Source organism: Rana temporaria, chromosome 11 (genome assembly GCF_905171775.1).
Source record: "Rana temporaria chromosome 11, aRanTem1.1, whole genome shotgun sequence".
NCBI classification, from domain to species: Eukaryota; Metazoa; Chordata; class Amphibia; order Anura; family Ranidae; genus Rana; species Rana temporaria.
In genome coordinates, this window is record NC_053499.1 from 41,709,084 (window position 1) to 41,729,778 (window position 20,695).

General features: G+C 44.9%; 1 protein-coding gene across 2 annotated transcripts in view; it reads right to left on the minus strand.

Annotated features, from left to right (window-relative positions):
* DAGLA (diacylglycerol lipase alpha) overlaps positions 1 to 20,695 on the minus strand; it is a 91,605-nt gene that overhangs the window by 48,988 nt on the left and 21,922 nt on the right. The window contains exons 1-2 of one of the 2 annotated variants that reach the window (XM_040328430.1): positions 13,983 to 14,550; positions 2,028 to 2,165 (exon numbers count right to left, since the gene is read on the minus strand). In XM_040328430.1, the coding sequence (XP_040184364.1) occupies positions 2,028 to 2,122 (95 nt within the window). In that variant the 5' untranslated portion in view covers positions 2,123 to 2,165; positions 13,983 to 14,550. Of the gene's footprint in view, positions 1 to 2,027; positions 2,166 to 13,982; positions 14,551 to 20,695 lie in introns of those variants that run through there. The other variant, XM_040328429.1, reaches the window with a different exon arrangement.

A 20,695-nucleotide genomic window follows, 5' to 3' on the forward strand; every position in this document is an offset into this window, starting at 1 on the left:
TACTCCTCACCTGGTTGCCGCCACACATGCTTAACACCATCTAAACCAAATACGTTTAGCTTGGTCTCATCAGACCACAGGACATGGTTCCAGTAATCCATGTCCTTAGTCTGCTGGTCTTCAACAAACTGTTTCTTGTGCATCATCTTTAGCAGTGGTTTCCTTCTGGGATGACAGCCATGCAGACCAATTTGATGCAGTGTGTGGCGTGTGGTCTGAGCCCTGACAGGCTGACCCCCCACCTTCAACCTCTACAGCAATACTGGCAGCACTCATACATCTATTTCCCAAAGACAACCTCTGGATATGATGCCAAGTACATGCACTCAACTTCCTTGGTCGACCATGGTGAGGCCTGTTCTGAGTGGAACCTGACCTGTTAAACCGCTGTATGGTCTTGGCCACCGTGCTGCAGCTCAGTTTCAGGGTCTTGGCAATCTTCTTATAGCCTAGGCCTTCTTTATGTAGAGCAACAATTCTTTTTTTCAGCTCCTCCGATAGTTTTTTTGCCATGAGGTGCCATGTTGAACTTCCAGTGACCAGTATGAGAGAGTGAGAGCGATAAAACCAAACTTAACACACCTGTTCCCTATTCACACCTGAGACCTTGTAACACTAACGAGTCACATGACACCGGGGAGGAAAAATGGCTAATTGGGCCCAATTTGGAAATTTTTACTTAGGGTTGTACTTACTTTTGTTGCCAGCTGTTTAGACATTTATGGCTGTGTGTTGAGTTATTTTGAGGGGACAGCAAATTTACACTGTTATCCAAGCTGTACACTCACTACTTTTTACATTGTAGCAAAGTGTAATTTCTTCAGTGCTGTCACGTGAAAAGATATAACAAAACATTTACAAAAATGTCTCCCAGCGGCTCATCACTTTAGCTTGTGGTCGGCTGAAAAAGGGTCACAGGAGTGCAGAACTAACTGCACTCCTGTGATCCATTGGAGCAAAAAAGCTTTGCCCATGCTTTTCCTTTAAAGGAGAAGTACAGCCAAAGCTTGCTTGCAGAGCAACCAGCTCTCTACTCACGGAGCTCTGAGAACCGAGAGACTGGCAGTGATTGATTGCTCTCTTCTCAGTCATAGAGCTGGAGGGGGACAGATGATGCATCAGACCGATGCTGCATCCACCTAGGCAAGTATCATTTAAAAAAAAAGAAAATTCCTGTAGTTCTCTTTTAATGCTGCCATACACTAATTTGCCTAATTCCTGCTGAATTGGTTGAAATTTGACCCATAGGTGCTCCCGTTGGCATCGCCTAGCTCGAAAAATGTTGACTGTTTTATTTAACTTTTGACAACAGTGCTGGGTGGAAAATTGTCAGCCAAACAGCGGCCCCATCCAATCACATGCAGCCACTTTTCTTGCATTTTGACAGCAGGTATAAGAATACAATAACCAGTAGGAGAGATCTGCCCATTCATGATGTTGAGCGTGAATAGAGGAATCTGCTAGTTTTCTTTCATTTAGCCCACAGGCTGAAAGAAGGAAATCTACGCATTTATGGAGACACCCTTATCTCTTAAAGGTAAGGCAAGATTAGGGAGCTCAAACTTATGTGCAATACCAAAATATTTGAACAGTGAAACCTTGGTTTAAGAGTAACTTGGTTTGAGAGCATTTTGATTTGCGAGCAACTTTTTTTTTTAAATTCTGACTCGGTTTCCGAGCGTTGACTCGCAAGACGAGCAGAATTCAAGCTAAATATGCCTGCAGTACCTTATTTGGCCTGAGGTACGGGGGCGCAGGAAACGAGCAAAAGTGTCCTTGGGCCTTTTGGGCACTCTCTGGCGCCCCCCACCTCTGGCCGCATTCGGTATTGCATCCCATTGAAGTTAATGCGGAACAAATTATTTTCGTTTCCATTGACTTCAAAGCGAAAACTCGCTTTGATATGCAAGGACTTTGGATTACGAGCATACTTCTGGAACAGATTATGCTTGTAATCTGAGGTTCAACTGTAGTAAATAAATCTCTGGATAATAGTATAATTTGAATAATATCACCATACCACTTACCAGGTGCTGTGAAGTACAAAAAGGAAGATTCCTGGCAGCACCAAATCATCGCTGCCCACAGACCAGCGCCGGCGGAATACAACAATCCCCGGCATGGTGAGCAGCCAGCACTGTGTCACCGCGGCCTGCCTTTACTGTCTGCAAAAAAAGGGAAACAAATGATCAAATATGACAAAAATTTATACCATGTGGATAAGATAAATTCAACTAGATGCAAACTACTGCACTGAACATCAAGGTTTTTTTTTTATTATTTGCACAAAAATTCATAATCTTTAACAGGTTTATTGATCTATTACACAAATGTACTAATCGCTCAAAAAACTCTCTTCTCAGGAATTCTTTCTGAAAAACAGAAAACCAAACTGAAGCCAACAGATAAAACGGTTGGCCATTATGAACTAAAGTGCTGCAAGTGGAGGGTAATCAATAATACATAGTAGACATTACATCATCAGCATAGACACTAGAAGATCTGTTTGCTCTGCAGAGCTTACAATCTGAGCCGGTTCATCTGTCTGCTGCTTTGCATCTAGCATGAATATGAATATGGGGTCCTTGTTTCTGCTGCCCTAGGCCATGCCTTGAACAATAGTGAATGTACAGTTCACTTACTAGCTCTGACGCCACAGCCTAACAAGTGGCTTCTGTTCCCACTCTGCTCCGCAACCACCAACGTCCATTCCTTCCCCTCCTCAGCTTGTTTCTGTCTATGCACACACCTGCTATAGAGCATAGCTCTGTCTCGTGTCGTCCTGTGTTACACTGAACCTCACCCGCTTTGACTTTAACTGGAAATACTTTGCTTTTTAAATACTGAAATCTTGTGAAACCACAATGCAGAGCCACAGAACGACTTATCACTTTCATAATCTTCTTCTGTAACCACAATTAGCTACTAGTGATCCCCACATCCTCTCCTGCAGGCGGCTCCTTTATAGAACTTGCATTTCCCGGACTTCCTCGTTACAAGATTTACATAAAAACTGCTCGAGAAGTCACATATCTGTTCAAATAAATCTTTATTCCAGTGTTATTTAAAAAAATGTAATACAAGGTAAAATGGTAACAAACAAGGAGGGCGGTGGGAAAGGGAGGAGAATCACGAAATTAGGAATTGCATTGGTCATTATAGTGAAATACATAATACATCTAAGGTCAGTGGTCTCCAAACTGCAGCCCGAGGGCCAGATTGCTTGCTTTTATCTGGCCCTTGGGGCACCATTTCATCCACTGATAGCAACAATGAGGCAAACCCCCCCCCGCCCCAAGACCAGCGAAGGGGTACACATCCTCCCCTATGATCCAAACCATTGGTCTCCAAACTGCGGCCCGGGGCCCAGATGCGGCACTTTGCTTGCTTTTATCAGGCCCTTGGGGCATTTCATCCACTAATACCAACATTAATTCCCCCCTACACACACTGAGACCATTGAGGGGGCACAATTCCTCACAATTACACCAACAATGGGGCACAATTCCTCCCAATGACACCAACAATTGGGCAAAAGGACACCAATGATGGGGTACAATTCCTCCCACTGATGTTGGGCCCTTTTCTACTCCCAATGGCCACAGTCCGGCCCTCCTAATGTCTTAGAGACAGTAAACTGGCCCCCTGTTTGGAAAGTTTGGAGACCCCTGATCCAAACGATAGGGCACAATTCCTCCCAATGATACCAACAATTGGGTCCAATGACATCAATGATAGGAAACAATTCCTCTCATGACACCAACGATGGGGCACAAGTCCTTCCATGGACACCAAAGTTGAGGCATTGTTATTTTCCCGCTGACGTCAGGACATCTTGTCCGTTTTTATCAGATCTCATCCGATCCGATAGGATGGATGGCGAACGTATCGCCATACGTCTGATTTTAGCGGATCGGATGGGGCCTACAATCTGAAACACAGTAAACCGTCCCCCTGTTTAGAAAGTTTGGAAACTTCGTATCTAGGTGGACACAATACAAAAAGCATCAACATATCAAAAGTGAGAAGTTACAACCTGAAGGACGTAGAAGAAAAAAGAAAAAAAGACAGGTAAAATAAACCCCTGAAAATGTTGTAAAGGTAACAGACTTCATGGTTTTGTTGGGATTTAGAGCTTTTCAAGTCCCTGTGAGACAGCCAGCAGGACCAAGTCGAGAAGACTTCCTTGAATTTACTTTGGTCAGATGCCACCTGGGTCTCCATAGTCATTATGTCCTTTACACAGGGCTGGTGCTACCACTAGGCAAACTAGGAAGCCACCTAGAGCGCACTGCTGCCTAGGGGCGCCCAGTTACTGGTGTTCCTACTCTCTTCTCTCTACAGCAAGCAACTAAGTCTCAGCATCAGCAACTCCCGAATGAATGGAAGCAAACAAACATTCATTGATGGGCACTGGTAGGCTGCATTGTTGGGTGCTGGTGAGGCTGCATTTGATGGGCTCTGGTGAGGCTGCATATGATGGGCGCTTGTGAGGTGGCATTTGAAGGGCGCTGGTGAGGCGGCATTTGATGGGCGCTTCATTAAAAAAGGTGGGGTAAACATGGGCAGGGCAAAGGCGGTGGGGTCAGGGGTGGAGCCAAAGGGGAAGCTTCAGCAGCGCTGCCCGTTCATTTCAATGGGCAGGGGCGGTGGAGGAGCAGTGTATACACCATTCCCGCACCGCCCCAAAGATGGTTTGCAGGAATTTTTTTCCCGTCCTGCAGGCGCACCACCCCAGTGTAAAAGCTTAGGCTTTCACACTGGGGTGGCTTGAGAGACGCTTTTTAGGCAATATATTTAGCGCTAAAACGCCTGAAAAGCGCCCCAGTGTGAAAGGGGTATAAGTCTTTAAACTTGCCCAACAACCTCAGTCATAAGACAAATGAAATAACACTTTGGTAAATAACCAAGTAACCACTAGCATATCTTGAGCCAAAAACTTTTCCCTCATTGTGGAGACATTTCTTCTGGCTTCCTGTTGAATCTCTTCAACAGGAAAGAAATAAATGGAGTTGTTTAACTATTCCGCACTTTCTTCAAACCTAAAAAAGGATTTGGCTTAAGATACACTCTATTATTTTTTATTGAAGCAACTAATGCAGCCATTCTCAACCAGGGTTCTGTGGAACTCTAGGGTTCCTCAAGAGGTTGCTAGGGGTTCCTCGACTTGTGGCTGGCTGCAGGGCCGATCCTAGGCAGGGTGCACGGGGTGCTCCGCACCCAGGCGCCACACAGGTGGGGGCGCCAAAGCTCCAAAGTGCTCCCCTCCCTCCTCCTTGTCTGTGTCCACGGGCAGAGCGAATGTAGTGGGTGCTGCGGTTCTCCATCCCGCTTGCTCTCTCCGCTGGCAACTGACAAGAGCGAATACCTCCCGCTGTCCCCGGAATCCAGGCTGGGTACCACAGCGGAGCCTAATACCGGAACACGTTCCGGCACTAGGCTCCACTAATTAATTCTGTCTAGTGTGCATAGAGCAGTCTGCCCCGCCCCCTCTGCCGGCTCTTCTCCCATAGGCGGTGTGATGAGAGGCTTCTGGGTTGGCCGGAGCTGCTGCCAATCATCCCGTGCATTTCCAGAAATGCTTTCCGAATGCCACCCTCCAAGTAACCAAAGATGCCACATATGCCCCGCCCCCTGTAATGTGCTTCTGCTCCCAGCGCGCCCGAGCTACAGGGATCTATTGGACAAGTACTGATCTATGGGGACACCTGATGTGGGGGGCTCTGATGGGGTACATCTGCTGTGGGGGGGCTCTGATGGGGGACACCTGCTGTGGGGGGCTCTGATGGGGGGCAACTGCTGTGGGGGGCTCTGATGGGGGGAAACTGCTGGGGGGGGGGCTCTGATGGGGGGGGAAACTGCTGGGGGGGGGCTCTGATGGGGGACACCTGCATGGAGGCTCTGATGGGGGGCAACTGCTGGGGGGGACCAGGATGGGGGACAATAATGAAGACTTCTTAGGGGAGCATCTCTGTGTTTGAGTCGTAGCCATAAAAACATGTGTAATGGGGAGGAGTTCGTAAGATGACCACGCCCATGTGGGGGGGGGGGGGGGCGCCAGAAATATTTCTGCACCCAGGCGTCTGTGACCCTAGGATCGGCCCTGGCTGGCTGACCTCCCAACTGGATACAGTCACATCCAACACCACTTAACAGAACCAGCAGCTATTTGAAAGGGTGGCACTGTGACTACCATGGTAAGGGTTGCATTTTTCCTAGTGACCACTTTTGCAAATGATCCCAAATTAATTTGATTTAGCAAGGGTACCCTCGAGACCTGAAAATTACTTTAGGGGTTCTTCTGGAGTAAAAAGGTTGACAACCGCAGAACTCATAACTGTAGTTTAGGCTCCTAACAGAATATTTACTTTGAGCTCTGTTATTAACCATGAACAAATATGGGCAGTTACCCGGTTTGTTGTAATGCAATATTTACATTGCCAGCAGACAAGATCTGTATATTCCTGTCTTAAAAGACATTTTCACTAGAACTATTGTCTTTATGTTTAGTATTACAATACAAAAGGTAGACAAAACAGGAAGCCATCAAACACTTTATTCTTGTTTTGGATAGTCGTGAAGGCGCTGAACTACACATTATGTCCTAACCTATGTGCAGACCCCTCCAAATCAATGAGTTCAAGTGCTTTCAGCACAAAATGGTAATGTTACAGCCCCTAATGCCACACAGAAAAAGTCTATTCAGACAAAACGTACGTTGGTTGGGCAGGAAATTGCGGTGACGTCAATACGCTCCTGAGAGTGCTAGGGCGATTTTTGTTTCCAATGCCTGTGATTACAGTCTTGTAAGTAGTTTTTTAAATAAATGCTTGTATTTAATTTGGACGCTGCGCAATGAGTTTCCCTTTTTTCCTATGATCCTTGATTCAATCGGCTTCTGAGGATATCCTGTGACTACATCTTTGGCTCGCCTTCACCAACGATCCCCTGCTGGGAGGCTGGATAAATCTAGCTGATCTGCACCTAATGTGAGGGCTAAAAGCACTCACAGATGCGAGTTTAGATCTTCGGATCTGGTAAAGAGACAATTTTGCCTGATCTATTTAAGCATTGGATGATGCACTTGTTTTAACCACTTGCCAACCGCCGCACGACGATGTACGTCATCACAATGGCACGGGCAGGAAAATGGGCGTACCTGTATGTCCCTTTAAATTTGCCGCACAGCGGCGCGTGTGCCTCGTGAGTGCGCCCGTGGGTCCCGGGAAGCCCGCGATTGCGGCCGGGAAAGCAAGAACAGGGGGATGCCTTTGTAAACAAGGCATTCCCCTGTTCTGCCTATTGACACGTCAGGAATCTACTGTTCCCTGTGATCGGGAACAGTGATTACCGACATGTCACTGGTAGCTCCTCCCCCTAACCGTTAGAATCACTCCCTGGAACACACTTAAAGGGGTTGTAAAGGTAAATGTTTTTGTTCACCTTAATGCATCCTATGCATTAAGGTGAAAAAACATCCGACGGTACGAGCCCCCCCCCCTGAACCCCCGTTTTACTTACCTGACCCCTCGAAAGTCCTGCACGCATCCAAGTGATCCTCTTCGGTTCCCAGCCTGGCGCTGCTGTCAATCACGGCGGATGACGTGGCGCGCCGGGGGGCGGGGCCGAGTGATACAGCCGGCGGCTATGCCCGCCGCTGTATCACGGGAGCGCGCTCGCAAAAGCTTTCCACCATGCGACCTTGCTCGCATGAAGGTGGAAAGCTTTTGCGAGGAGGAGCCGAGACAGCCGCCGAGGGACCCCAGAAGACACGGTTAGGGGACACTCTGTGCAAAACGAGCTGCACAGTGGAGGCAAGTATAACATGTTTGTTATTTTTTTTTTAAAGTTTGCCTTTAGTGTTCCTTTCATTTCAGTGACACCTAGTGGTTAACCCTTTACTACCAGTGTCATTTTCACAGTAATCAGTGCATTTTTATAGCGCTGATCGCTGTAAAAATGCCAATGGTCCCAAAAATGTGTTAAAAGTGTCCGATGTGTCCGCCATAAAGTCGCAGTCACGATAAAAATCACAGATCGCTGCCATTACTAGAAAAAAAAAAAATAATAATAAAAATGCCATAAAACTATCCCCTATTTTGTAGACGCTATAACTTTTGCGAAAAACAATCAATATACGTTATTGCGATTTTATTTAACAAAAATATGTAGAAGAATACATATCGGCCTAAACTGAGAAAAAAGTTGCTTTTTAAAAAAAAATTGGCAATATTTATTATAACAAAAAGTACAAAATATTGCTTTTTTTGTTTATAGTGCAACAAATTTACACCACAGAGGTGATCAAATACCACGAAAAGAAAGCTCTATTTGTGGGAAAAAAAGGACGTCAACTTTGTTTGGGAGCCAAGTCGCACGACCGCGCAATTGTCAGTTAAAGCAACGCAGTGTAAAATTGCAAAACGTGCTCTGGTTTTTGGCCAGCCAAATGGTCCGGGGGTGAAGTGGTTAAGGACGTTTGCTCTTTATCACTATGGACTTTGTTTATATGATTATATTTGAAGGTTGATGTACATATTTAGACAGTGCAACACGTTTTTCTATATAATGCTGCAGCATACAAAGACATTTTAGATAATTGTGTGCTTAAGGCCTCGTACACACGACGGGACATGTCCAATGAAAACGGTCCGCGGACCGTTTTCATCGGACATGTCCGCTGGCGGATTTTGGTCTGATGGCTGTACACACCATCAGACCAAATTTCCCACGGACAGCGAACGCGGTGACGTGGCCGCGCCGCCGCCGCAACGACGTGCGCGACCCTGGAAGGTCAATGCTTCCACGCATGCGTCGAATCACTTCGACGCATGCGAGGGCTTTCGGCCGAGCGGACATGTCCGGTGAGTCGTACAGACGACCGAACATGTCCGACGGACAGGCTTCCAGCGGACATGTTTCTTAGCATGCTAAGAAAACATTTGTCCGCTTGAAACCTGTCCGATCCGCCGGAAAATTGTCCGGTCGGCCGTACAGACGACCGAACATATCCGCAGACCAGTTTCAGCGGACATGTTCTGTCGTGTGTATGAGGCCTCAAACCTTGTGGTAACAGTTTGGGGAAGGCACTTTTCTGTTCCAGGATGACTGTGCCAGCATTTGATGAGTTGGGTGTGGAGGAACTCAAGTGGCTTGTACAGAGCCCTGACCTCAGCCCTATTACTTAGGACTTCCTTTCATCCCAAAGGTGACTGAGAGACAGGCCTCCCCATTCAACATCAGTACCTGACCTCACAAATGTGATTTTGGCTGAATAGCATTAAATTACCACTCTAAAATCTTGTCAAAAGCCTTCACAAAAGAGTGAAGGATGTTATATCAGCAAAGATGGTGGATGGTGGAGGGAAACCTCACACCCATGGTTTTGGAACGAGAGGTCCAAACAAGTTCTTATAGGTGTCATGGTCTGGCGTCAACAAACATTTGACCATATAGTGGATTTCCCGCCCTTTCTGTCCAGACACAGTGGTCACAAAGGCAGTAAGTGGAATTGAAATCTCCAAAATCAGGTCCTTCAACTTACTCCACCTATCATTAGTTATATCTTACTATTTGTATGATTCTACATTTATTTTACTTTGTGAAGAATTCAGTAGGAAGAAGCAAAGACAGATGTTGTCACTAAACTGCCAAAGAAATAAAAGTAGGGAATGGTGACTCAACCTACCCATCACATAAATATCAGTAGACAGCCATTTATAAAGATGTCTGTTAGTGTAATCATAGAGTAGAGTGCTTTCTAGTCAGGAAATGTGCTTTCACTAACAAATGGAAAGTCTCAAAAAGTAAATCTGTCCGCTTATTAGGAGGATTTTAATCTTTCAGAAAAACACGAGCAGACCCTTGCAAGATTCTTGGTTCATGATTCAGGCAAGACCCTTCCTGAATACCCCGTACACACGATCGGAAATTCCTACAAGAAAAGTCCAATGTGAGCTTTTGGTCAGAAATTCCGACAGAAATAGTCAGATGGAGCATACACACGATCAGAAATTCCGACAAGAAAAGTCCAATGTGAGCTTTTGGTCAGAAATTCCGACAGAAAAAGTCAGATGGAGCATACACACGATCGGAAATTCTGACAAGAAAAGTCCAATGTGAGCTTTTGGTCGGAAATTCTGACAGAAAAAGTCAGATGGAGCATACACACGATCGGAAATTCTGACAAGAAAAGTCCAATGTGAGCTTTTGGTCAGAAATTCTGACAGAAAAGTCAGATGGAGCATACACACGATGGGAAATTCTGACAAGAAAAGTCCAATGTGAGCTTTTGGTCAGAAATTCTGACAGAAAAAGTCAGATGGAGCATACACACAATGGGAAATTCTGACAAGAAAAGTCCAATGTGAGCTTTTGGTCAGAAATTCTGACAGAAAAAGTCAGATGGAGCATACACACGATAGGAAATTCTGACAAGAAAAGTCCAATGTGAGCTTTTGGTCAGAAATTCCGACAGAAAAAGTCAGATGGAGCATACACACGATCGGAAATTCCGACAAGAAAAGTCCAATGTGAGCTTTTGGTCGGAAATTCCGACAGAAAAAGTCAGATGGAGCATACACACGACTGGAAATTCCGACAAGAAAAGTCCAATGTGAGCTTTTGGTCAGAAATTCTGACAGAAAAAGTCAGATGGAGCATACACACGATCGGAAATTCCGACAAGAAAAGTCCAATGTGAGCTTTTGGTCAGAAATTCTGACAGAAAGTCAGATGGAGCATACACACGATCGGAAATTCCGACAAGAAAATTCCAATGTGAGCTTTTGGTCGGAAATTCCGACAGAAAAAGTCAGATGGAGCATACACACGATCGGAAATTGCGACAAGAAAAGTCCAATGTGAGCTTTTGGTCAGAAATTCCGACCATGTGTAGGCTCCATCTGACTTTTTCTGTCGGAATTTCCGCCAGCAAAAATTTGAAAGCTGGTTCTCAATTTTTTAGACGGGAAAAGTTCTTGGTCGGAAATTCCAATCGTCTGTATGCAATTCCGATGCGCAAAAAAAACATGCATATTCAGTGGCGGTGAGAGAGGGGGAGGCGCTCCTGCCTCTATGGACGCACCGCCACTGTGTGTGACACAAACAATTGCAACGACCACCATTTAAATCTCTAGGATCTCAGCTAAAAAAGTAATTTTCTAGAAAAAATAAATAAAATAATGCAGATTTTTACTTAAAAAGTAAAAAGTGTCAGAATAGGCCTGGTCTTCAAGTGGGTAACCCCCAGTTTTCTAATTCAGACAAGATGAAGGGCTATCACTATTGTTATTTCTTCACTGCCATCAAAATAAAACAGCTCATTTGAGACTGTGATTGGTTAGTCAAGGAATAGCAGCTTTCTTAATTAGGTCATCTCTGTGCCCTTTCTCTTCCACTTAAAATGTAATTTGTTAGGTGAACACACATGTACACGGCTTGAAAGCCTGAATAGCTTACAGTACATTGCTCCTTCCTTTCCCATTTTGAATGCCGCTGAACAGGAGATTGCAGGAAGCTAATACAAGTACAGATGGAAATAATGTTTAAAAACACATTATTATAGAACTTGCAAATGTATTTTTATAGCTTCATAAGCTTATACTTTAGGTTGCAGCACTAAACAGTACTATAGATGTACATTTAAAGTAGATCTAAACCCGAGAACAAAAATGTAATACATTGCACAGTGACAGTCCATAGATGTGATGGCTGCATTCATTTTTATTTTTCAGGCCAAGAACAACATATACAGAAAATAACCGTTGATCTTACCAGAAATGCATTGTCCTATTTATGGCCACATATACTATAATCCCAATTTAGTAATAGATGTTTTTATAGAGCTATAACTGCAAAGCCAGGCAAGGTCTAATGTGATGCAATTTTTGCTATCAACGAGATTAATAAAAGCACCCCCTGGCATAATCTATAGTGGAGACCAGTAGCACTATTCCTCCTACCGACACCATCGATGGGGCACTATTCTTCCCATTGATACCAACCATGGGGCACTATTCCTATTAGACACCTTCTATGGGGCACTATTTCTTCCACTGACACCATCAATGGGGCACCATACCCCCAATGACACCACTGATGAGGCACTATTCCTCCCACTGACACCATCGATGGGGCATTATTCCTCCCACTCACACCATAGATGGGGCACTGTTCCTCCTACTGACACCATCGATGAGGCACTATACCTCCCACTGACACCATCGATGGGGCACTATACCTCCCACTGACACCATCGATGAGGCACTATTCTTCCCACTGACACCATCGATGAGGCACTATTCCTCCCACTGACACCATCAATGGGGTACTATTCCTCCCACTGACACCATCGATGGGGCACTATTCCTCCCACTGACACCATCGGTGGGGCACTATTCCTCCGACTGACACCATCGATGTGATACTATTCCTCCGACTGACGCCATCAATGGGGCACTATTCCTCTGACACCATTCCTATTACTGACACCTTCTATGGGGCACTATTTCTTCCACCGACACCATCTATGGGGCACCATACCCCCCAATGACACCATTGATGAGGCACTATACCTCCCACTGACACCATCGATGGGGCACTATACCTCCCACTGACACCATCGATGAGGCACTATACCTCCCACTGACACCATCGATGGGGCACTATACCTCCCACTGACACCATCGATGGGACACTATTCCTCCGACTGACGCCATCAATGGGGCACTATTCCTCTGATTAATGCCATCAATGGGGCACTATTCCTCCCACTGACACCATCGATAGGGCACTATACCTCCCACTGACACCATCGACGGGGCACTATACCTCCCACTGACACCATCGATGAGGCACTATTCCTCCCACCGACATCGATGGGGTACTATACCTCCCACTGACACCATCGACGAGGCACTATTCCTCCCACTGACACCATCGGTGGGGCACTATTCCTCCCACTGACACCATCGATGTGATACTATTCCTCCGACTGACGCCATCAATGGGGCACTATTCCTCTGACACCATTCCTATTACTGACACCTTCTATGGGGCACTATTTCTTCCACTGACACCATCTATGGGGCACCATACCCCCCAATGACACCATTGATGAGGCACTATACCTACCACTGACACCATCGATGGGGCACTATACCTCCCACTGACACCATCGATGAGGCACTATACCTCCCACTGACACCATCGATGGGGCACTATACCTCCCACTGACACCATCGATGGGACACTATTCCTCCGACTGACGCCATCAATGGGGCACTATTCCTCTGATTAATGCCATCAATGGGGCACTATTCCTCCCACTGACACCATCGACGGGGCACTATACCTCCCACTGACACCATCGATGAGGCACTATTCCTCCCACCGACATCGATGGGGTACTATACCTCCCACTGACACCATCGACGAGGCACTATTCCTCCCACTGACGACATCGATGGGGCACTATTCCTCCCACTGACACCATCGGTGGGGCACTATTCCTCCCACTGACGACATCGATGGGGCACTATTCCTCCCACTGACACCATCGGTGGGGCACTATTCCTCCCACGACACCATCGATTAGACACAATTCCTCCCACTGACACCATCGATGGGGCACTATTCCTCCCACTGACACCATCGATGGGGCACTATTCCACCCAATGACACCATCGATGGGGCACTATTCCTCCCACTGACACCATCGATGGGGCACTATTCCTCCCACTGACACCATCGATGGGGCACTATTCCTCCCACTGACACCATCGATGGGGCACTATCCCTCTTATTAAAACCAATGATGGGGCACTATTCCTCCTATTAAAACCAATGATGGGGCAGTGTTTATTCCCACTTATGCCAGGACATTTTCTTCTCACACTGGCCACAGTTAGGCCCCCCTAAACCCTGAGCGACAGTAAAGTAGCCCTTTGTTTAAAGGCCCCCTGGTGTAGACCATAACATACCTGCAATAATGTACACAAGCAGGCACTGACAAACCTCAGCGTCCTCTACCATGCCTGGAAATCCCTGTACAAAAGTATTCAGTAAAATAGAGCAGCCGTCAGGCACATGTTTTTTCTGTAAGCCTGTGGTTGGAAGTCTCAGTATGCCAGCACTTGTCGTTTCTCAAGGGCTGAAGGCTGCAAATGTCTTTGAGAGACTGCGCTACCGGATATATTCAAATCAGCGTCAATTCCCGTCTACATCGCCCATAGTGTAAGCTCCTGACCAAAGATCTGTCTAGTACCTGCTACGACCTCCCATCTGTCCTTCTTTCCGCTCTCGCTCTGCTTTGTCTGGACTATTGACTTTCAAATCAATATTGACAGTTTGATCTTTGCTTGGTGAAGCAGTGTAAATAGGTAAACTGCCCTGACTTCTGCAGCAAGCTTAACCGTTTCCTATCATATTCCCCAAACGAGTCCTCCTGGTATTTCTATAGATGTCACTTACACACCATGTGCAAGGCGATAATGTCTCTGCCGGGGATAACGTCAGAAATGCAGCTCATTCCAGCATTATGGGGATAATCTCGGATTAAGTTGGATCACTCTGGGAAACAAAACATATGGTATTTACGATGAACAGCACTCATTGTACTACTGGTACATGTAGAGCAATATATACATGTACAGATCATTCTAATCCAAGACTGGGTCCCAGAAGTCAGAAAGCCAACGCTCCTTTAACCACTTCCTTACTGGGCACTTAAACCCCCTTCCTGACCAGAGGACTTTTTGCGATTCGGCACTGCGTCGCTTTAACTGACAATTGCGCGGTCGTGCGACGTGGCTCCCAAACAAAATGGACGTCCTTTTTTCCCCACAAATAGAGCTTTCTTTTGGTGGTATTTGATCACCTCTGCGGTTTTTATTTTTTGCGCTATAAACAAAAATAGAGCGACAATTTTAAAAAAAATATGTTTTACTTGTTGCTATAATAAATAGCTAAATTTTTTTTTTACGTTTTTTTTTTATCCTCAGTCTAGGCCGATACGTATTCTACATATTTTTAGTAAAAAAAAAAAAAAAAACGCAATAAGCGACTGGTTTGCGCAAAAGTTATAGCGCCTACAAAATAAGGGACAGAATTATTTTTTTTTATTATTTTTTTTTTTTACTAGTAATGGCGGCGATCTGCGATTTTTATTGCGACTGCGACATTATGGCGGACACATCGGACACTTTTGGCGCCATTCACATTTATAATGCAATCAGTGCTATAAATATGCACTAATTACTGTATAAATGTGACTGGCAGGGAAGGGGTTAACACTAGGGGGTGAGGAAGGGGTTAAATGTGTACCCTAATATTAGTGTTCTAACTGTGGGGGAAGGGGGGGTGACTGGGGGAGGTGACTGATCTGTGTCCCTATGTACAAGAGACACAGATCGGTCTCCTCTCTCCCTGACAGCACCGCTGTCTGCGAGAGCCGGGAATGAGAGATGATCTCATATGTAAACATATGAGATCATCTCTCATTGGCCGCACAGATCGCCTAGGAAACGGCCGCTCCGATTGGCCGTTCACGGCGATCTGTGACTGGCTGTGTCCAAGGGACATGGCCAGCACAGCAGTTCCCCGCTGCGCGCTCGGGAGCGCGCGCGGGGAACGAGCAAAGGGGCGGCCGTAAAAAGACGGCCTGTTAGAGATTGGGAGCCGCGCTGCGGCCGTACAAAGTCGTACGCCATCAGCTAGTGGTTAACCACTTAAGGACCTTGGGTGTTTTTCAGATTCGGCGTTTACAAGACTAAAACATTTTTTTTTGCTAGAAAATTACTTAAAACCCCCAAACATTATATATCTTTTTTTCTAACACCCTAGAGAATAAAATGGCGGTCATTGCAATACTTTTTGTCACACCGTATTTGCGCAGCGGTCTTACAAGCGCACTTTTTTGGGAAAAAAATCACTTGTTTGAATTAAAAAAATAAAACAACAGTAAAGTTAGCCCACTTTTTTATATATTGTGAAAGATAAAGTTACGCCGAGTAAAATGATACCCAACATGTCACGCTTCAAAATCCACTGCTACCCTCGGGTCCGGTAAGCGGCGGAAACGACCGGAGCATGGCGGGAGGGGGGTAGGCACCTCTCCCGCCACCAATAAAAGTCTTGCAGCGAATCCACCGCTGAGATCACTTTTATGTCAAAGAAAAACGCACAAGCGTTCCCAGAAATACCAGGGTTATGGCAGCTAGCTGCTGCCATAACCCCAGTATTAAGCATCGAAGTACCGACGTATGGGTACGGCGATTTGCGCAAAGTGGTTAAAAACCGCTTGCAGACTGCCTACCACAGATTTCCAGCAGCAGAGCGGCCCCGCTGCATGTATGTACGTGATCCAGATCTCCTGGGTAGGGGGACTGCTGCCCCAGCTGTGCTGTCATTTTGCTGAAACACAAGCCAAGTAGCGGGTCCCAGCCAATGATTTTTGTCCAGAACCTGATGATCGGCTGAGCGCATGAGAGAAGAGAGCTCTGTGTTGGTATACAACATAGAGCTCTCTACAGAAAGCAGCAATGTGCCATTTTTTCCTCACTGTAGAAACCGGCACATCGCTTAGTAAAAACAGTACATAGTAAACATTGTTAGGCAGATAGTTAACCCCTTCATTGCCCCTAATCATAACCCCTTCCCAGCAAGTGTCATTAGTACAATGACAGTGTATGTTATTAGCACGGATCACTGTATTAGTGTCGGTAACGTCAGTGTCAGTTAGAGCTGCAAGATTAATCGTTAAACAATCGTGATCTCTATTCAAACCCCCCCCCCCCTCACATCTCTGTGCAGAATTTCCCAATTCATTCATGCAACAAGTGTAGAGAGTTCTCTACTCACTAAGCTGTCAAGGGAAAACTGGGCAGCCTACCAAGACTTTGACATTGTCTGTGCTAGAAGATAACTATAAACATTGTAACTTTTTGTTCTTAGATCAAAGGAATGAACTTGTGTGTGTAGATGAGTGAAGTTTAACCACTTAAAAGACTAAGGGCCAGATCCACAGCCGCCGAGCGCAACTTAACTTTTCAGAGTTAAGTTACACTGCCGCAAATCTCCCAAGTTAGGTGCCTATCCACAAAGCACTTACCTTGAAATTTGCGGCGGTGTAACTTAACTCCGTCCGGCGCAAGGCGTTCCTAATACAAATGGGCGATTCCCATTTAAATTAGGCGCACTCCCGCGCCGGACGTACTGCGCATGCTCCGTCGGGTAACTTACCCGACGTGCATTGCGCTAACTGACGTCGCTCCGACGTCATTTGCTTAGACGTTAACGTAAATGGCGTCCAGCGCCATTCACGAACGTCTTACACAAACGACGTAGAGTTGAAAATTTTGACGTGGGAACGACGGCCATACTTAATAGGGCTTAGTCAAATAGGACTCAGCCCTATTTTTACGCGGTGTAACTCGACGTAAATGACGTAGATTTAGCGCGACGGGCCCGTCGGAACGTTCGTGGATCGCCGTAAGTGTTCATTTGCATATTCTAGGCCGGCCGCAATGGCCTCGCCACCTAGCGGCCGGCCTAGAATTGCATCCTTAAGATCCGACAGTGTAATTCAATTACACATGTCGGATCTTCTGCCTATCTATGGTAAACTGATTCTGTGGATCAGTTCCATAGATAGAAACAGGGATACGACGGCGTATCAGTAGATACGCCGGCGTATCCCTTTTGTGGATTACCCCCTAAAACTTTTTCTGACACTTGTTTTTTTACAGGATAAAATATGTATTTTCTGCTAGAAAATTACTTGGAACCCCCAAACATTATATACATATTTTTTTTTTTAGTAGAGACCCTAGGGAATAAAATGGCGATTGTTGCAATATTTTATGCCACACTGTATTTGCGCAGCGGTCTTTCAAAAAAAAAATTGGGGGGAAAAAATACACTTCAACGAATAAAAAATTAAATAAACATTTTTTTTTGTATATTGTGAAAGATGATGTTACGCCTCGAGAATCGTGATCTTTATTCTAAGCAAAAAAAATAAATAAAATCGTGATTTTCATTTTAGCCAGAATAATGCAGCTCTAGTGTCAGTTAACCCCCGACACCGTCCGTGTGAGATTGCCCGCTGCAATATCACAATCCCACTATAAAGTGCTGAATGCCGCCATTACTAGTATATAAAAAAAATGAATACAAATTCCAGTATACATCCCATAGTTTGTAGACGCTATAACTTTCACGCAAACCAATCAATATACACTTATTGGGATAATATTATTATTTTTTTTTTTTACCAAAAGACATGTAGCACAATGCATTTTGACCAAAAGTGATTCAGAAATTAGATTTAAAAACTTTTTTTTGGATATGTTGTATAGCAGAAAAAAGTTTTTTTACGTTTTTACGTTGTTTTTTTTACGTTTATATAATAAAAATAAAAACACGGGTGAACAAATACCACCAAAAGAAAGCTCTATAAATGTAGTTTGGGTACATCATTGCATTAACAGAAAGGGGGGTGAATGGCAAATGTATGCTTGTGCCACATCCAGTATATATATATATATGAAAAGAAAAGGGGTTGGACTTTTAAGGCACTGATAGTATTAATTCCAAATATACAGGATATTGAGGTAAAAATAGAGTTTTTATTCACAATTATACAAATTTATCTAAAAAAAAAAAATATTGACTTAAAATATACAGTTCCAAAGATTGTCACCATATAGGTAAATACATGAAAACCTTTTTTACCCCCGAGGCGTTTCGGAGTAATCTTCTTCAGGGAGGTGTAGAGAAGGACAATTAATTCATGTATTATACATGTAGTAGAAGGATGATGAATATTTCATTGGATACGATTTTTTAAAAGCATTGAAAATATAAACAGCATGCTGGGTTCAGTCAATGAGGTTGCCAGTCAAGCAAGAAATGGGTATCAGAATATACAATTAATGCAGGTTTGAGACGGACCTTTATAAGGAACAGGTGTTCATCCCAATAGGGAGAAATTATTCCAAAGATCGAGAAGCCGGTGGATCAACCAGAAAAGATATACTCAAGACATAGTCAACCTCACACCATGACAATCCAGCAAATAATGCTCAAAGCTGACTGACTAAACTTGTGCACTCTCTAATTTAAATATGACCCACCCTTCCTGTCAAAGCCACACCCCTTGCTGTTTAAGACCCACCCTGAAATTTTCGAGTGGGGACACTAGTTCTGAGGGTCTGGGAGCAATGGATTCCCTTGATTTGCATAGATTTCCTCTCACTTCCTGTTTGGCTATGGGGCAGGAAGTGAAGGGAAATCTCTGCAATGGGACAGGAATGGTAAAAAATAAACTGACAGGGGCTATAACCCTCCCTTACTCTATTCAAAATGAAAACAAATATCTATAGTTCTACTTTAAGCACACATTTCTGAGAATTTTATGGAGAGGACTAAGAAGATATAACCATGCCAATGGTGCAGAAGAAAACATATAGCACAGTGAGGAAGGTTTGTGGTCCAGGATGATAGAACAGTCAAAAGTAGAAGCAGCGCCCCGCCCCCCCAAAGTTGCGGAATGCCGGCCGCCTGCATACCGGAAGCAGTGCGACCGCTTTATGGAGGCGCTAGACTAATTTGCCTCTAAGCCCAGTCCCCCCATAAGACTGGCGCTAGCGCAAGCCGTGGGGACTCTTTCCGTGCTGCCCCCCTGCAAAGTGCTGCCCGAGGCCTGGGCCTTGTTGGCCTAGACCAGGATACAGCGTTGGCTGCTACTGTATGAGACTCTGACTACCGTGTTTCCCCGAAAATAAGACCTACCCCGAAAATAAGACCTAGCGTTATTTTCCAGGAAGGCTGCAATATAAGCCCTACCCCGAAAATAAGCCCTAGTTTAAAATGTTTGTAAAATCCTATAATCCAGTAATCCAGTTCCTCTATTACAGTAGTATATAATGTACAATGTGCTTGTTTCTGTAATATATTTGCGGAAAAGAGAGCTCCGGCGGGTCACAGAAGCGCAGAACGGCACTATAACAAAGGTATTTGGCACAATTATATTACAGAAACACACACATTGTACATTATATACTGTAATAGAGTGGATTATAGGATTTTACAAGCATTTTAACTTGGTTCACACTGGGGATTCCTGTCAGGCAGGGGGAGAGAAGACAGCACATTACATGGTAAGACCTACCCCAAAAATAAGCCCTACTGTGTCTTTTGTTGCCAAAATTAATATAAGACCCGGGCTTATTTTCAGGTAAACACGGTATCTGAGAGGTAAGAGGAAACCACATCTGAGCAACAGAAACTTCATAGGATGGGTTTTAAATAGGGGGAGGTGTTTGTAGTCCAAATCAGCCTAGGGTGACAACACTGCTCCTCCGTCATAGATATAGTACAGTCAGTGAGTGTTGTTGTCAGTCCAGGACAGCAAGTGTGTTACACGGCTGAAAATAAATGCAATAAAGCCTGAAGAAGGCAAACTACCACCGCAGCCAAGGACTGCTAAACTGCAATATAATACATCTTTTGATTTTTCTAATTATTGCGGCTCCACAAAGTCGGCATCACACCGATTTGAACAATGCCATTGCAGACAATAGGGTGCGACTTGTCATGCGATTTGACCTGTCAAATCGCATGACAAGTCACTTTAATGTAAACAAAGTCCTACTCGGATCACCAAACTTTTACAAAATGTTAAAAATACAAT